Source organism: Tamandua tetradactyla, chromosome 20 (assembly GCF_023851605.1).
Source record: "Tamandua tetradactyla isolate mTamTet1 chromosome 20, mTamTet1.pri, whole genome shotgun sequence".
Classification (NCBI taxonomy): Eukaryota; Metazoa; Chordata; class Mammalia; order Pilosa; family Myrmecophagidae; genus Tamandua; species Tamandua tetradactyla.
In genome coordinates, this window is record NC_135346.1 from 31,082,907 (window position 1) to 31,095,808 (window position 12,902).

The window sequence follows — 12,902 nt, forward strand, 5'->3', positions numbered from 1 at the left end:
GCATCCAGGTCCCCATGGCAACCACCTCCGAAACGCCCTGTTCCGGTTGCCCCGGTAACTGCCTCCCCAACACCTGCCTGCCTTCCACTGAGAAACCTGCTCCTGGAAGCCCTGGCCCCACCGTGCACAATACTGCAGGCCTGTGTGGGTCCGGGGGCGGGTGGACCTAGTATCCCAGGAAAATTAGCTAGGGGAGGGGGAGGAAAACAAACTTAGTCCACAAGTGATCTCCTCTCTTCCCCTCTCCCCCACCCGCAATGGTGGGACCCTGGCATGCAAGAGGGATGGGATGAAGTGGGGCAAAAAAGCAGTTGCCATGGTGATGGCCAGTGGGTGCCACATTCCGGGATGGTCCCCAGGAAAGACAGGATGCAGTTGCCCTGGCAACTTCATCTCCTCTGGAGAGACAGGTATTGCCCCGTTTCCCTGGCAACAGCCGGGTTCTAAGATTTACAGGGAAATGATGGCTAATTCATTGGAATGTCTCTCTCTCTCTCTCTGTGGATCCTATAGCCTCCGCAGCTATCTCTCTGTTCCCCTCTGTTTTGTTTGTTTGTTGGCTTCTGCCTCTCTTATTCTTATTTCGCTCTCGCTCTACTCTTCTGCTACGTCGTCCATTGCACCAGCACATAAGCTTGGGGGAGAAGGGCAGAGGGGACCCAAGGAATCTAGAGGCAGCTGTCCTGGATGCCTGCTACCCCGACCCCTCACAGCTGTGGCAGTGGTCCCCTCCTTAGATATCTTCCTAACTTTCCCCCACCCCATGCCCCAGAGAACCATGGAGATGTGGCCTCCTGGGGCTTATGTTCCAGTTTCTGCGTGTGTTTCAAGTCAAAGGCAAAGTGGTCGGAGGTTGTAGTGGGGAGGGGAGCATGACCTGGCTTACCAGGGCTCGGTCAGCAGCCACGGACCTGCCCTGAAATCCTCATTTTCAAGTTCTGTGGGTGCCTTCCCTGCCAACTTCAACTCTTCAGGGAAGTAGCCATACTTATGGCTCCAAGATCACAGCCCAGGACTGGGGAATTAAGAAGGAAGGAGACTGGAGTTTAAAACTAAGAATCTGCATTCAAGTTCCAGTTCTAACATGTGCTAGCTGTGTGACCTTGTGCAAGTTACTGACCCTCCCTGAGCCACCTCCTTTTCTACAAAACAGGGAAACAAAGATGTTCCTGCAGAGGAAAGCTGTGAAAATGGAGCGGGCTAAGGGCTGCAAAGGCCCTTGGGAAGCATGGAAACATGAAGGTTCTATTTAGTTTCTGGGAGAGGAAAAGAAAGATCTGAAGGGAGCCATGACCACTCCCATTATGCTAGCTTAGACTTAGAATCTCAGACTCAAACCCAACCCCCACCACTTCACAGTTCACCAGGCTGAAGCATCATGCCAGCGTTTGTCCCCATTCAGCACAGTTCGGTGGAAAGGACCCAGTGATCAAACCCTCTGGGTTTCTAGCCCACCTCTTCTGAAATTTCGAACCCCTTGCTGGTCTTCTCATAGGCTGCTGGGCATCTGCTTGTTGGCATTTTCCAACAGTAGCAAGTCCCTGATTCACTACCTTAGATCCAGGGGTTCCTAGATACATCTGTGTATCCCCCAATTCTGCCCCTCTTCTTGAAAGTCAGGAGAATGATGGACTTTCTTATTCAGCCACCTCTTCCCAGGAGAGAAAACGGAGAGAGGCAGAGGGGAAAGAGGGGAGGTGAGCAAGGGAGAGAGGGAGAGGAGTGGGGAGGGGGGTGTAATGGTTTAGCCACTAATTGCACCATTACCACCTTCAGAAAAAGGAAAAAACACCCAATTTTGTTTCTGTGCACAATATGCTTCCCGCTTCTGCCGCCAACGTCGCAATTCAGAGGCAGGGAGGAGAGGCCTGTGCTTGGGGGCCGCACAGCCGGGGGCAGTAGGCAGGACACGGAACACTGCAGCCCGAGCTTGAGGCATGTGCAGACAGGAAGGGGCAGGGCTGGTCCACTACCCGGCCTGTGTCCTGCACTATCTAGCCTGTCCAGGAGTGAATACTTTCCCAACAGGAAAGTGCTGAAATGGCCTTTAGTGACCCTGAGGCAATCTCCATCGTTGCCCAGGGGAGCGGCAGTGTTTTCGGTAGTTAGAAGACAGGTTTCAGGCCAGGGTGGGTATCTCAGCTCCATGACTTACAGGCTGTGGATTTCAGATGAGTATACTAACGTCTCTGGGCTTCAGTTTCTTCATCTATAAATAGGGTGAATAACATTTCCTAGGCCTTCCATACCTCTAGGCCTTCTCTGGCTTAAATAAGATGAATAAGATTGAGCACAGTAGTTGACACCGTAAGTGCTCAATAAATGGGAAGCTATCACTGTTTAGGGACTCAAAAGTTCCTTCCCCTTCACACCCCTCTCTGCCTTATGGAAGCACACACCACTGTCATCAAATGGTGGAACTTTAGAGCCCCGGAGTTTAGCTGATGGTTTGGACATCACCTTGCCGGGGCCTGGTTTGCAGCGATTCCTATAGAACAAAGAACCGGGGCTGGGAGAGGAGGAGGACACAAGGACCTCCAGCTCCTCAGGTGTCAACAGAATGATAACACTGCTTAAAAAAGAAACAAAAGACAAATGTGCTGGGAGGCTGTATTAATGGAAGTATAGCGTTTAGAAAAAGGGAGGTGATAGTCCTACTTGGCTTGGTGCTGGCCTGGCCACCCTCACCGCCTCTTCCCCATCCTCCACGGGAGGGAAACTGATAAAATGGGGCGTTAGGAAGAGAGCAGAACATATAGGGGGAATCTCAGCAGAGATTCAGAAGGGAACATAAAGGGGTGAAGGTGTAAATGAGCCAACCCTCTTCCATGGTGGTAGCCTATGTGGTGGAAGGGAGCAGGGCCACCCCAGCCCCACTCCACCCCATCACCCCTGTCCATCCATTCTTGCCTCCGTCTCTCTTCCTTTCCAACTCTCCTTTTTCTTTCTCATCTCTTTGTCCCCTTTCTCTTCCTTTCCTCCATTGCATTCTTCCATCTCAGTTCTCTCTATCTTTCCCTTTCCTTTTCACTTCCATTTTTACTTCCATCCCCCTTCCTTTCTGTCTCCCCATCTCTGCAGCCCATTCCCCCTGGTGGCTGGGATCCTGTACACATTGCTAGGGGATCCTGACAGTGAGAGATGGCAGGAGACGAGGGGGAGGGAAGGAGAGGGAGAAGAGGAAGAGGCCTCTTTGACAGCTCCCCCATCTATACACTTGCACGCCGGTACCCCTCAAATCCTTCGCAGGCACAGCTCAGGGGTGTGGGGCCTTCTGCATGCCGTCACTGCACCCACCCACCCTAGGGGTAACTGCCTCTCTGCCAAAGCTTGACTGCTAATCCCGTGACCCCCAGTGCCCACGGGGTGGGAGCTGTGGCCGGCAGTGGTGGGCAGCGAGGAGTCAGCCGTGTCTCCGTGGCGCTGAGAGAATGAGCAGATGACTGCATCAGGGGGATTGTTCTTGCCAGACTCCCCCCTCCTCAGGGCCACGTGGGCACACAGCCAACACGTGTGTCCCATGTGGAACACGCATGCGGTACTCAAGTGCAAGCCTGCATGCCACAGGCTGGTGGCCAGGGGTGGGAGGCCTGGGGACCACTGAGCATGGTCCTGACATGCAAGGACAGAGATCGGTGCACAGATACACACTAGACTCCATGTAGATGGGATAAAGGGGACCAGGACCGAGTTCTTGGGCCATGGCAGGGGTGGGCCGGTGATCAGAGCCCCCAGGGCTGTTGCAACAGCAGTCTCACACCCACCTTACACAGCCTGAATATTACTCACATGCACAGGCCCAAGTAAGAGTCTTGGGGTCCTCTAGGGTCTGGGCAGACACCCAGAAAATGTGCAATCCAAAGGGTCCCTGCACGGCCTATCCCACTAAGCACAGCAGGCATGACATGGGGGAGGGGGAGAGGGTAGAATTGGTGGAAAATGGGCCAAGAGAGAAATGATCCTACAGAGGGTCTGGGTGGAAAATGACTTGATTAATTAATTCCAGTAAGTAACACCAGGTCTGTACTCCCAAGGGGAATTGGCAGGGGGTGGGGGGGGGGAGTTGGGGGTCGGGAGCAGCACAGTCCTTGGAGACGCCCCACCCAGGAGGGAGAAGCAGGGCCTCAGGACACAGACAATGGCTGCTGGAGGCCAAGGGCTGCAGGGCACGACATGCAATGACAGAACCCAAGTTCAAGTCCTGTCACTGGCCGGGGAGCTTATGGCAGGTCTTTCCTCCTTGGATCCTCTGCTTCCTCCTGAGAAACACGGGGACACAATGTTTGTCCATTGACTCCAACGTCATGAAAACTAGTTATTCCCTCTGCAGGGGCAGAGGCAGGCCCTGTGCTAAGCACCGTACACAGTGCACTACCTAAACCTCACAACAAACATCCATTGAGATAGGCACAATTATTGCCCATTTTGCAGAGATATGACGTGACCAAGGCCATCCAGCCGGGGCTCAGAGCAGGGCTGGGTAATGTCAGCACCTCTGCCCTGTGGTGTTTGGCCTCCAGGAGGGCTGTGAGGGACCTGAGGGCACCCACATCCTTTACCAACTGGGGGAGAGTTGGGAAAGCTGCTCTCCCACAGTCGCCCAAGTCAGGCAGAGTCAGGATGGCTGTCTGGACCTAACTCTCAGAACAGTGTTGCTTCCCTACCATACTCTGCCCTACTTCTAGGGATAGCACTGCCAGGCCCGCTCGCCCCTGTCCCAAGCTAGCCAGCAGCACCAAGCAAAAGTAGAAATCAGTGCCAAGGTCTAGGATGGGGCTCAGAGCCCTGCCCCTCCAAACAAGTCTGGGGGTCTCTCCTGGCTACTGGGGGATTGGCCATCAGAGCCCAGGATTCCATGGGCAGGGTCCAGCCACCTCCCCACTCTCAGGCCTGCCTAGTAGGCAGGCTGGAGACTGCTAAGCTCCGGACTGGGTTCCAAGATAAAGCTTGTGTGGGACTCCTGGGCTATTTGCTGGGTTCTGGGTGAGGAAGGACTCTGAGCTGGGCCAGCTCTGGGCTGGGTTTGAGACTGGACTGAGACCTGGACTAAGCCTCCTTCTCAGGACACCAGGAACAGATGCCAGATCTCATCTCCAGCTGGACTCTTGCTTTGGGGCAAGGTTGGCTGCAGGCAGTAAGCCACAGTGCCTAGAAGTGAGTGAGCAGAAGGGGTCTTCCATGGACCTACCCTTGTGGCCCCAAGGGGGAGTCCCAGCAAAAGCAGCTGGAGGCTGGGCCAGGGTTCTCCGGGCAGAGCAGACTGAGAAGGCACAGAAGAGGCTGCCACACAACTGAGGCAGGCCTGGAGCTGCACGGAAGCCCTGGCCCCATGCCACTCGGGAAGACCCAGCCCTCATGGCAGGGACAAGCATGGAGCAGAGATGGAGTAGCCTGAATAATAGGCAGACTGTGGACAGCCTGTCCGCTGGGGCACACCAGGCACTGGACATCATCTCAATAGGCGACTTCTTCACAGCCTCCCTCATGAGCAAGTGGAAATGCTTGGGGGACATCGGGGAGTCCTCAGCTAATTCTGGTCCCTGCCCCACCGCAGCCTGGGAATCCACATTGGAGGCAGGCAAAAGTTCCAGCGGGGGGCAGTGATAAGAGGTAAAGATCAGGGCCAGGGGGAAAGGACGGTCACTTTCTCCTCAGCCACCTCTGCAGTGGGGGTGCAGCTCAGTCATCAATATGCGCACCCCTCCCCCCCCATTACCGCACCCACCCCACCCCACCATCCCGCTCATCCACAAGCTGACGAGTCCTAACAGGCCTCCTTTGCCAGCGACAAAAATAACTATTTTCAAAATTCACAGCAGGGCTTTCGCCTACACATGCTGCGCCGACTGGAACCTGAAGGGAGATATGCAGAACGCATTGTGCGGAGCGGAGGCACGCGCTGCCGCGAGCAGCCTTCCAGCCCCCTCGGCCCCCTCCCCACACGTAGCATGCCCCCTCGCATGCACACGCACATATGTGCATTTGCACGCATGCACTTGTGTGCAAACACACAGCATTTACACCGGGATGCCCAGAACGGCCTAGAGGGAAAGGCTGTTGAACCATCCATTGTACACAAGGGAAACGCTGAGGTCCAGAGAGGGTCAGGGAGTTGCCTGAAGTCACATAGTGGGTCTGGAGCAGGCCTAGACCACACCTGTGTGTCCTGCCTCCTGGCCAGGCTGACCCACCTCCGCTCCTATTAACACGGCCGAATGGTGAGCTCATAGCTGTCCCCAGGATGCACATGCACACACCCGTGTGCTCGCACACAGACAGCACCCCTTGCTTCCACCTTCCACACTTTAATCAAGTCCACAGGCTCATCCACAACTAGGACCTCAGCCAGTCCTCAACAGCCTCGTGAGGTCGGCAGAGCCAGGGCTAGCCTCCCGTTTGCAGGTGGGGAAATTAAGGCCTAAGGTCAAAGGACAGCCCAGCTGTCGTGATGGTTCTGGGGCTCTTTCCATGGCGGTTTCCACCAGCCTTAGTCCTGCAGTGGCTAATAGCTGATCGATTCCTCTGGGTTCGGGGTGGGGGCAGGGAGGAAGGCTTTCTACCACACTCCCCAGTGCCAGTCTGGCTCCAGGATTGGCCTCGGCCACCTGGGAACCCAGGAAGGTCAACCCTGACCCCTGCATCTGCATCCTCAGTACGCAGGGGATCCCCTCAGAAAGCAGCTAAATGGTCCACTCCTTGACTCACTCAACCCTGTGTCCCCAGCACCCAACTCCCAGGCCTGGGGTTGCTAGCACCAGGGAGATGGTGGGATCAGTTGCACCATGTTCACCACCATAGAGTCCCAGTTATTACAGTTCATTTGGCAGAAGAGGAAACTGAGGTCCAGAGAGCTCCTGCAGGTCACCCAAGGTCCCCGAGCTAGGTTCCCCATCCTGGTCAACAGAGAGGCTCTTAGCCTTCCATTTCCCTGGGCAGATGGGGACTTGACCACAGGTCCCTCCCTAGGGAGGGGCAGGGCCAGGCTTGGGTGGGGAAGTACAGCTTAAGGGGACAGAGACACCCACCCTCTCCCCCCATCAGATCCGGTGGGACATTAGCCTGGTGTTGAGTTTGCGGAAAAAGGATCGCAGCTTGCAAATCTTGCATTTTCTCTTGAGGCGACCCCGGGAGAAGCCCCGAGCCCTGCCTTCGTCCTCCTCCTCTTCCTCTTCTTCCTCATCACTGGCCCAGGGCCCCCAGGCACCCCCATTAAAGTCAGGATGGGCCCGGGGATTCTCCGCCGGGTAGCGCACGGGGATGGCTGTGCGGTTATAGTCTGCCAGGCGGGCCAGCAGGGCGCGGACCACGTCGGGCCGCTGGCCAGCCAGGTCCTCCCGCTCGTAGGGGTCAGCACTGATGTTGAAGAGCCACACGGCCTGGCGGACGCTGGCCATCCGCTCCAGGTTCCACCAGCTGCCGGGGAAGGCCGCCAGCATCTGAGGTGGGATCCAGTCTCCGTAGCCGGGGTCTCCGGTCAGCAGCTTCCACTCGCCCACGCGGATGGCGGCCTGTACGGCCGTGTTCCAGATGCCGAAGCCGCCCTCCAGGGAGCCGTGCTGCGCGTGGTTGTAGAGCGGGTCAATGTTGTGCAGGATCTCGGTGCGCGGCGAGGCCCGGCCCTCGCTGATGGCCGGCCACACGTCATAGCCGTCGAGCCCATCGGCCGCCAAGGCGGTGCCCCCTGCCAGACCCACCAGGGTCGGGTACCAGTCTGTGATGTGCACCAGCGCCCGGCTCGTCCGTCGCTTGCGCTTGAGCAGGGGGCTGTGGACGAAGCCCAGGCCCCGCACACCACCCTCCCAGTAAGTGCCTTTGCGTCCTCGGAGCGGCCAGTTGCTGCCCCCTGAGAAAGTCTGGCCACCGTTATCACTGGAGAAGATGATGACACTGTTGTCATAGAAACCATGGCGCTTGAGGGCCCAGGTGATGTTGCGCACAGCCTCATCCATGCAGGTGACCATGGCTGCATACTTTCGCCGGGCCACGTTGCCCATCGTGCGGTAGCGGTACAGGTACTCACGAGGGGACTGCAGGGGCGTATGCACCGCCTGGAAGGCCACATAGAGAAAGAGGGGCCTCCGGGGGTCGTGGCTGGCCAGGATGTGGCTGGCGCGCTGGGCATAGAGCATCGTGGAGTATTGGCCGCTGAGCCCCCAGGCCACGTTCTCGCCTTCGTGCAGGTCGAAGCCGCACACGCCCGGGCCGTCACAGGTGTCGTAGGTGTAGTAGTCCACATTGCCCGTGAGCGAGCCCAGGAAGGTGTCGAAGCCCCGGCGGGTAGGCAGGCACTCCTTCCGGTAGAAACCCAAGTGCCACTTGCCCACCATGTGGGTGGCATAACCTGCCTCCTGCAGCTTCTGGGGCAGCGTCACCTGGTCCAGGGGGAGGCAGTTGGGCTGCCGTGGGCGGATGATGGAGTGCTGGAGTCCTGTGTGGATCTGGTACCTAGTAGGGCAGAGGTGAAGGCAGAGAAGGCACATGTGAGCTACGGACCGCTGCTCTGGCCACCCCTCCACCTCCCAATACCCACCCTGAGATGGGTTCTGCTCTGTCCTAGTGCTACCAGCAAAAAAGAGCAACAGTAGCTGCCATGTATTATCTAATGTGCTAAGCACTCTGCAAGCACTATCTCACTAGGTCCTCAAAATTAATTGAAGTATATATTTTCATTTTGCAGACAAGGAGAGTGAACCTCAGAATGGTTAAGCCACTTGCCCGGGGTCACACAGCTAGGAAGCTGGGGAGCTAAAAGTTGAACCCAAGTTAACGATAACAACAGCTAACACCAAGCCCTTGCTGTGTGCTAGGCATCATACAACCACCTTGCATGAATTATCTCACTAAACCTTACCACAGCTTGGGAGGTGTAGATCATTATTCCCATTTCCCTGATAAGGAAACAGGCTTGGAAAGTTAAATGACTCACACAGCACATAGCTGGAGTTGGGATTTGTATCCCGACCTGACTTCAGACCTCAAATTCCTCAACACTACACCACTAACTTGTTAGGGGGCCTAGAACAAGTCCTGCTCTCCTAGGCAAACTCCTACTCACTCTTCAAGGCCCATCCCAAAACACCCGCTGTAAATTCTCCCAGAGCTTTCCCAAGGAATGAGTGGCTTTTGTTTCTAGGTTCCCTCAGCATTTAGTATACACCATTGTTGTGCAACATGGCCATAGATTATACACAGTTATTTACACTCTTGGGCCCAGTGATATGTAATGGGGCTGTCCCTCACTCAACCCTGTATTCCCAGCACCCAACTGATGTTCAAAGGGCATTCAATTACTTATAGAATGAATGAATAGTGATATTCAGAGAGTTGTTGAGCCAGAAGGAACCCAAGTCATCTTCTAGTTTACTCTCCTCAACCTACAAAGAAACTGAGGTCAAAGGAAGGGAAGCACCTTGCCCAAGGTCACTCAGTGGTCAGGGGCAGAGCCTGGCTTGGAGCATAAATCCAAGCAAGAGTCTAAGCAAAGACCTTCCCCAGCAAGCACAGACCGTTCTCGTCCCCCGTGGGGGCCTCAGCTGGCTCACCTGTGGAAGTGAATCCATTAGAAAGGGATATCTTCTCACCTTTCCAGTTCCCAAATTTTATGAGACCAGCTCCCAAGTGCCTGCCTGTGAGCTCACCCACCTTGATGGCTCACACAGACCAATAGCCTGAGGCAGTAATAAATGGTGAGCAGAGTCCTGCATCCCTCATTTGTTTTCATTCATACCCCATTGGGCCTCTGTGGTCAAGGCTCCCATATGATCTGCTTGGGGTGTCTTACCTTTCCTCAAGTCTTAAAAGTCTCCGAGTAAATAAGAAGCCTGGAATTTCACACGTGTGTTTAGAATCCCACACCTTTCTTCACACCCCCAGGCATCCAAGTTAAACCTGAATGCCTGACGCCTTTAACTGGGGCACTGGGATGGGTTTCTCTGTTTTGGTTTCCTTATCTTAAATCTATGATTATTATTAGCTATTATTAGTGACTGTTGCCATTTTTATCACTATATGCCATATACACATTATCTTATTTAATCCTCATAAAAATCCTACAAGGGAAGGCTATTATTATCTCATGATAATGAAACTGGGGCTCCCCAAAATGCAGCAACTGACCCCAGGTCAAAATTGTTTCAAGCAATGGAGCTGAGACCGGAATTCAGAGTTACCCAACTCACACTCAAAACCTGTGAATGATACAGCCTCTCCGAGCCTCAGTTAAACTAATAAACACTTGGACTTGACATAAGAAGTAGCCAAGGTTCCCGAGTCCTTGCCGAGCCACTCTGTGCAGGGCCAGGGTACCAGGGAACACTGACTTGTAAAGTGAGGTGGGCCAGCCAAGAGTCACAATGGTCAGTCCGCAGATGAGTAACATGAGAAACTTTGGCTCTCCCCAGCTTCACCAAACACCGCTGGATGTGCTAACAACCCTTATTGGGAAAAGTCAGCATCAGTCAGATGGAGCCAGCTGCAGGGGGCAGAGGGCACAATGCTGGCTGCCCCATCACACTCAGCTAACTTCACAGATCAGGGGGCTGGAGCGCTGCCCTGCTGGCTGCTGCTCATTCCACTGCTTAAACCCAAAGTCACCTCTTGGGAGAGAAACGCTAGCTTATGTACAACTCTCAGGAATGCAGATTCCTCCTCTCTCTTCTGGAAATTAGTCAGTGTCTGGTCTTCAACACCACCGCCTGCCCTCCCCCCCACCCCCATCCCTCTCTCTTGCTCTTTCTTCTGTTCTCTCTCTCTCTTCCTGGATCTAAATGCTGAGTGCCAGATTGAAGAAAGGAACAGCACCATTTGCCCACTCCAGGACTGATGCCAAGCACCTGGCCTCTCAACCCCCTCTCCCAGAGACTCCGAAGTGGGCACATGCCCCACCCAAGCTGGGTACTCCCTGACTCCATGCCTCGGTTTCTCCCGTCCAGAAAGCTGGGAGAATAAGGCTCTGGTTTCTGAGATCATACTAGCTATTAAGTAGAACTTGGCAGAAAGCATGCCTTGGACCCCACCCAAGGAGGATTAATTTCAGTCCTGCCGAAGGATTTACTCCTAAGTGGCCAGAGTTTGCCTTCCACACCCCTACCTCCTGCTTCCCTGCTCTTTTAATCCTGTTATGCTGCCGCCTCGCCTGTGGACAACTCCTTACAAAGAAAGCAGCACGTCTCCTTAGGACTCCCAGCCAACTTGGGAGGACTGCACAGATGAAAAAACAGAGGCTCAGAGCAGTGAGGTAACCAGCCCAAAGCTACACAGGCCGTGACATCCTGGGTGTGTGTGTGTGTTTCTTCATCACCTATCAATTCTCTGGTTTCCTTCCAATGACTCCTCAATTTGGAGACCCTACTCCCTCCAGTGACATAGTGGCCATCATTTATTGACAGCCATGCAGGCTACATGTGACTCATCACATCCTCACCACTCCCTTTCCAGACAAAAAATGTTCTTCACCCCACTTTATAGGTAAGTAAACTGAGGCTTAGAGAAGCTAAATGGCTTGCTCAGGGCCTCAGGGTTTATAAACAGGAGTAGCATTCAAAACCAAGTGCAGGACCTCAGAGGCTGCCATGTTCCTCTAACAAAGCGATGGTCAAATATCTCAGCCACATTGTGTGGCGTGTATGTGTCCTGGAACAGCAGAGTCACAAGTCCTCAAAAATGAGCCAAGCTATTCAGTGTACAGGAGGACAACTGAGGCCCAGAGAGGGCAAAGGACTCACTAATGATCACTCAGCCAGTCAATATGCACTCAGCCCTGATTTCCCAGGTTCCAACAACCAGGTTGAAGGCCCCGGGGAAATGGGTAGGACTGCGTTTACTTGGGCCATGCCTACCTGCCAGTGAGAAGCTGGCTCCGGGAAGGTGTGCAGATGGGCTGGATGTAGTAGTTCTCCAACTTGACACCCTCGGCGGCCAGCCGGTCCAGTGTAGGGGTCTCGATATCTGAGCCGTGGTAGCCCACGTCGTGGTAGCCCTGATCGTCGGTGAGGATGAAGATGATGTGCGGTGGTTGGGATGGAGCCGCGGACGGCTGCTCGCCGGCTACCCCAGGCCCGTCGGCCACCAAGCCCGGCTTGGCCCAGTCCCAGGACAGGTAGCCGAAGCTTAGCAAGCTGACCAGAGAGAAGCCGGTGAGGGCGTGCATCGCCACGCTGGCCCGCGCGTCACGGCGCACGGGGATACCCGGGCCTCACCGCGCGCCCAGGGCGCACCGCACCGCCCGCCTGCCGCCGGCCTGCAAACCTAGCCACGGCAAGGGCGCTCAGCAACCCTGCGGGCGAGCCAGGGGCTGCTCCCGGACTGGCCGTCGGACCGAGGGGGCTGACCCGCGCGGGCGCTGCGGGGCGCTCTGGGGAAGTCAGGCCCGCGCCAAGCTGCCTCCTGCCGCCTGGGCGCCCGTCCTGCGCGGTCCTCGCTCCCGCTCCCCCAGCTCAACCTCGCCAGCCTGAGACGCGGCTTGGCAGTTTCCAAAGAGTGCTCTCCACCATCCTCTGACTCTCGTTTTCCTTTTAGCCCCGATTTCTTCTGCCTCCTAATTTCTCTCGCCTCTGCTTTCCCTATCTCCTCCCCCCGCTCTGCTCCCCCTCCGTCCCCCACCCCGCGACCTTCCAGCCCCCAGCCCGCCCGGCCTCTCGCCCCGCCCGAAGTCCTCAGAACAGTCAGGCTCCCAGCAGGAAGGTGGACAGGATCCCAGCGGGGAAGGGGAGGGAGGCACGGGCTGGGCGGGCCTGGGGGGACACCGCGGGAGAGAATGCAAGAAAGTTGTAACATCTGCCGGGCCGAGGCCCCAGGTGGAGGGCGGGGCGCGGAGTGGCGGCTCCTCCTCCAGGCGGGCGGGAAGCCCAGGCCCCGCGGCTCCAGCCACCCCCCACTTCGCCCCGGCTGGGACTGGGGAAAGG

General features: G+C 55.8%; 1 protein-coding gene across 1 annotated transcript; it reads right to left on the reverse strand.

Annotated features, from left to right (window-relative positions):
* Nucleotides 1-6,029: 6,029 nt before the first annotated feature.
* ARSI (arylsulfatase family member I) lies at nt 6,030-12,148 on the reverse strand. The gene is made up of 2 exons (XM_077138076.1): nt 11,838-12,148; nt 6,030-8,445 (listed from the first exon to the last, which is right to left on the reverse strand). Exons 1-2 carry the CDS (start codon nt 12,146-12,148, stop codon nt 7,038-7,040), a joined length of 1,719 nt encoding a protein of 572 aa, XP_076994191.1. The 3' UTR covers nt 6,030-7,037.
* Between the last annotated feature and the right edge of the window lie 754 nt (nt 12,149-12,902).

Excerpts from the sequence above, each read along its gene's own strand:
- ARSI (XM_077138076.1), bottom strand. The coding sequence starts at position 12,148 with ATGCACGCCCTCACCGGCTTCTCTCTGGTCAGCTTGCTAAGCTTCGGC. Across the intron at positions 8,446-11,837 it reads AGCCAGCTTCTCACTGGCAG|GTACCAGATCCACACAGGAC; the intron begins GTAGGCATGGCC and ends CTGCCCTACTAG.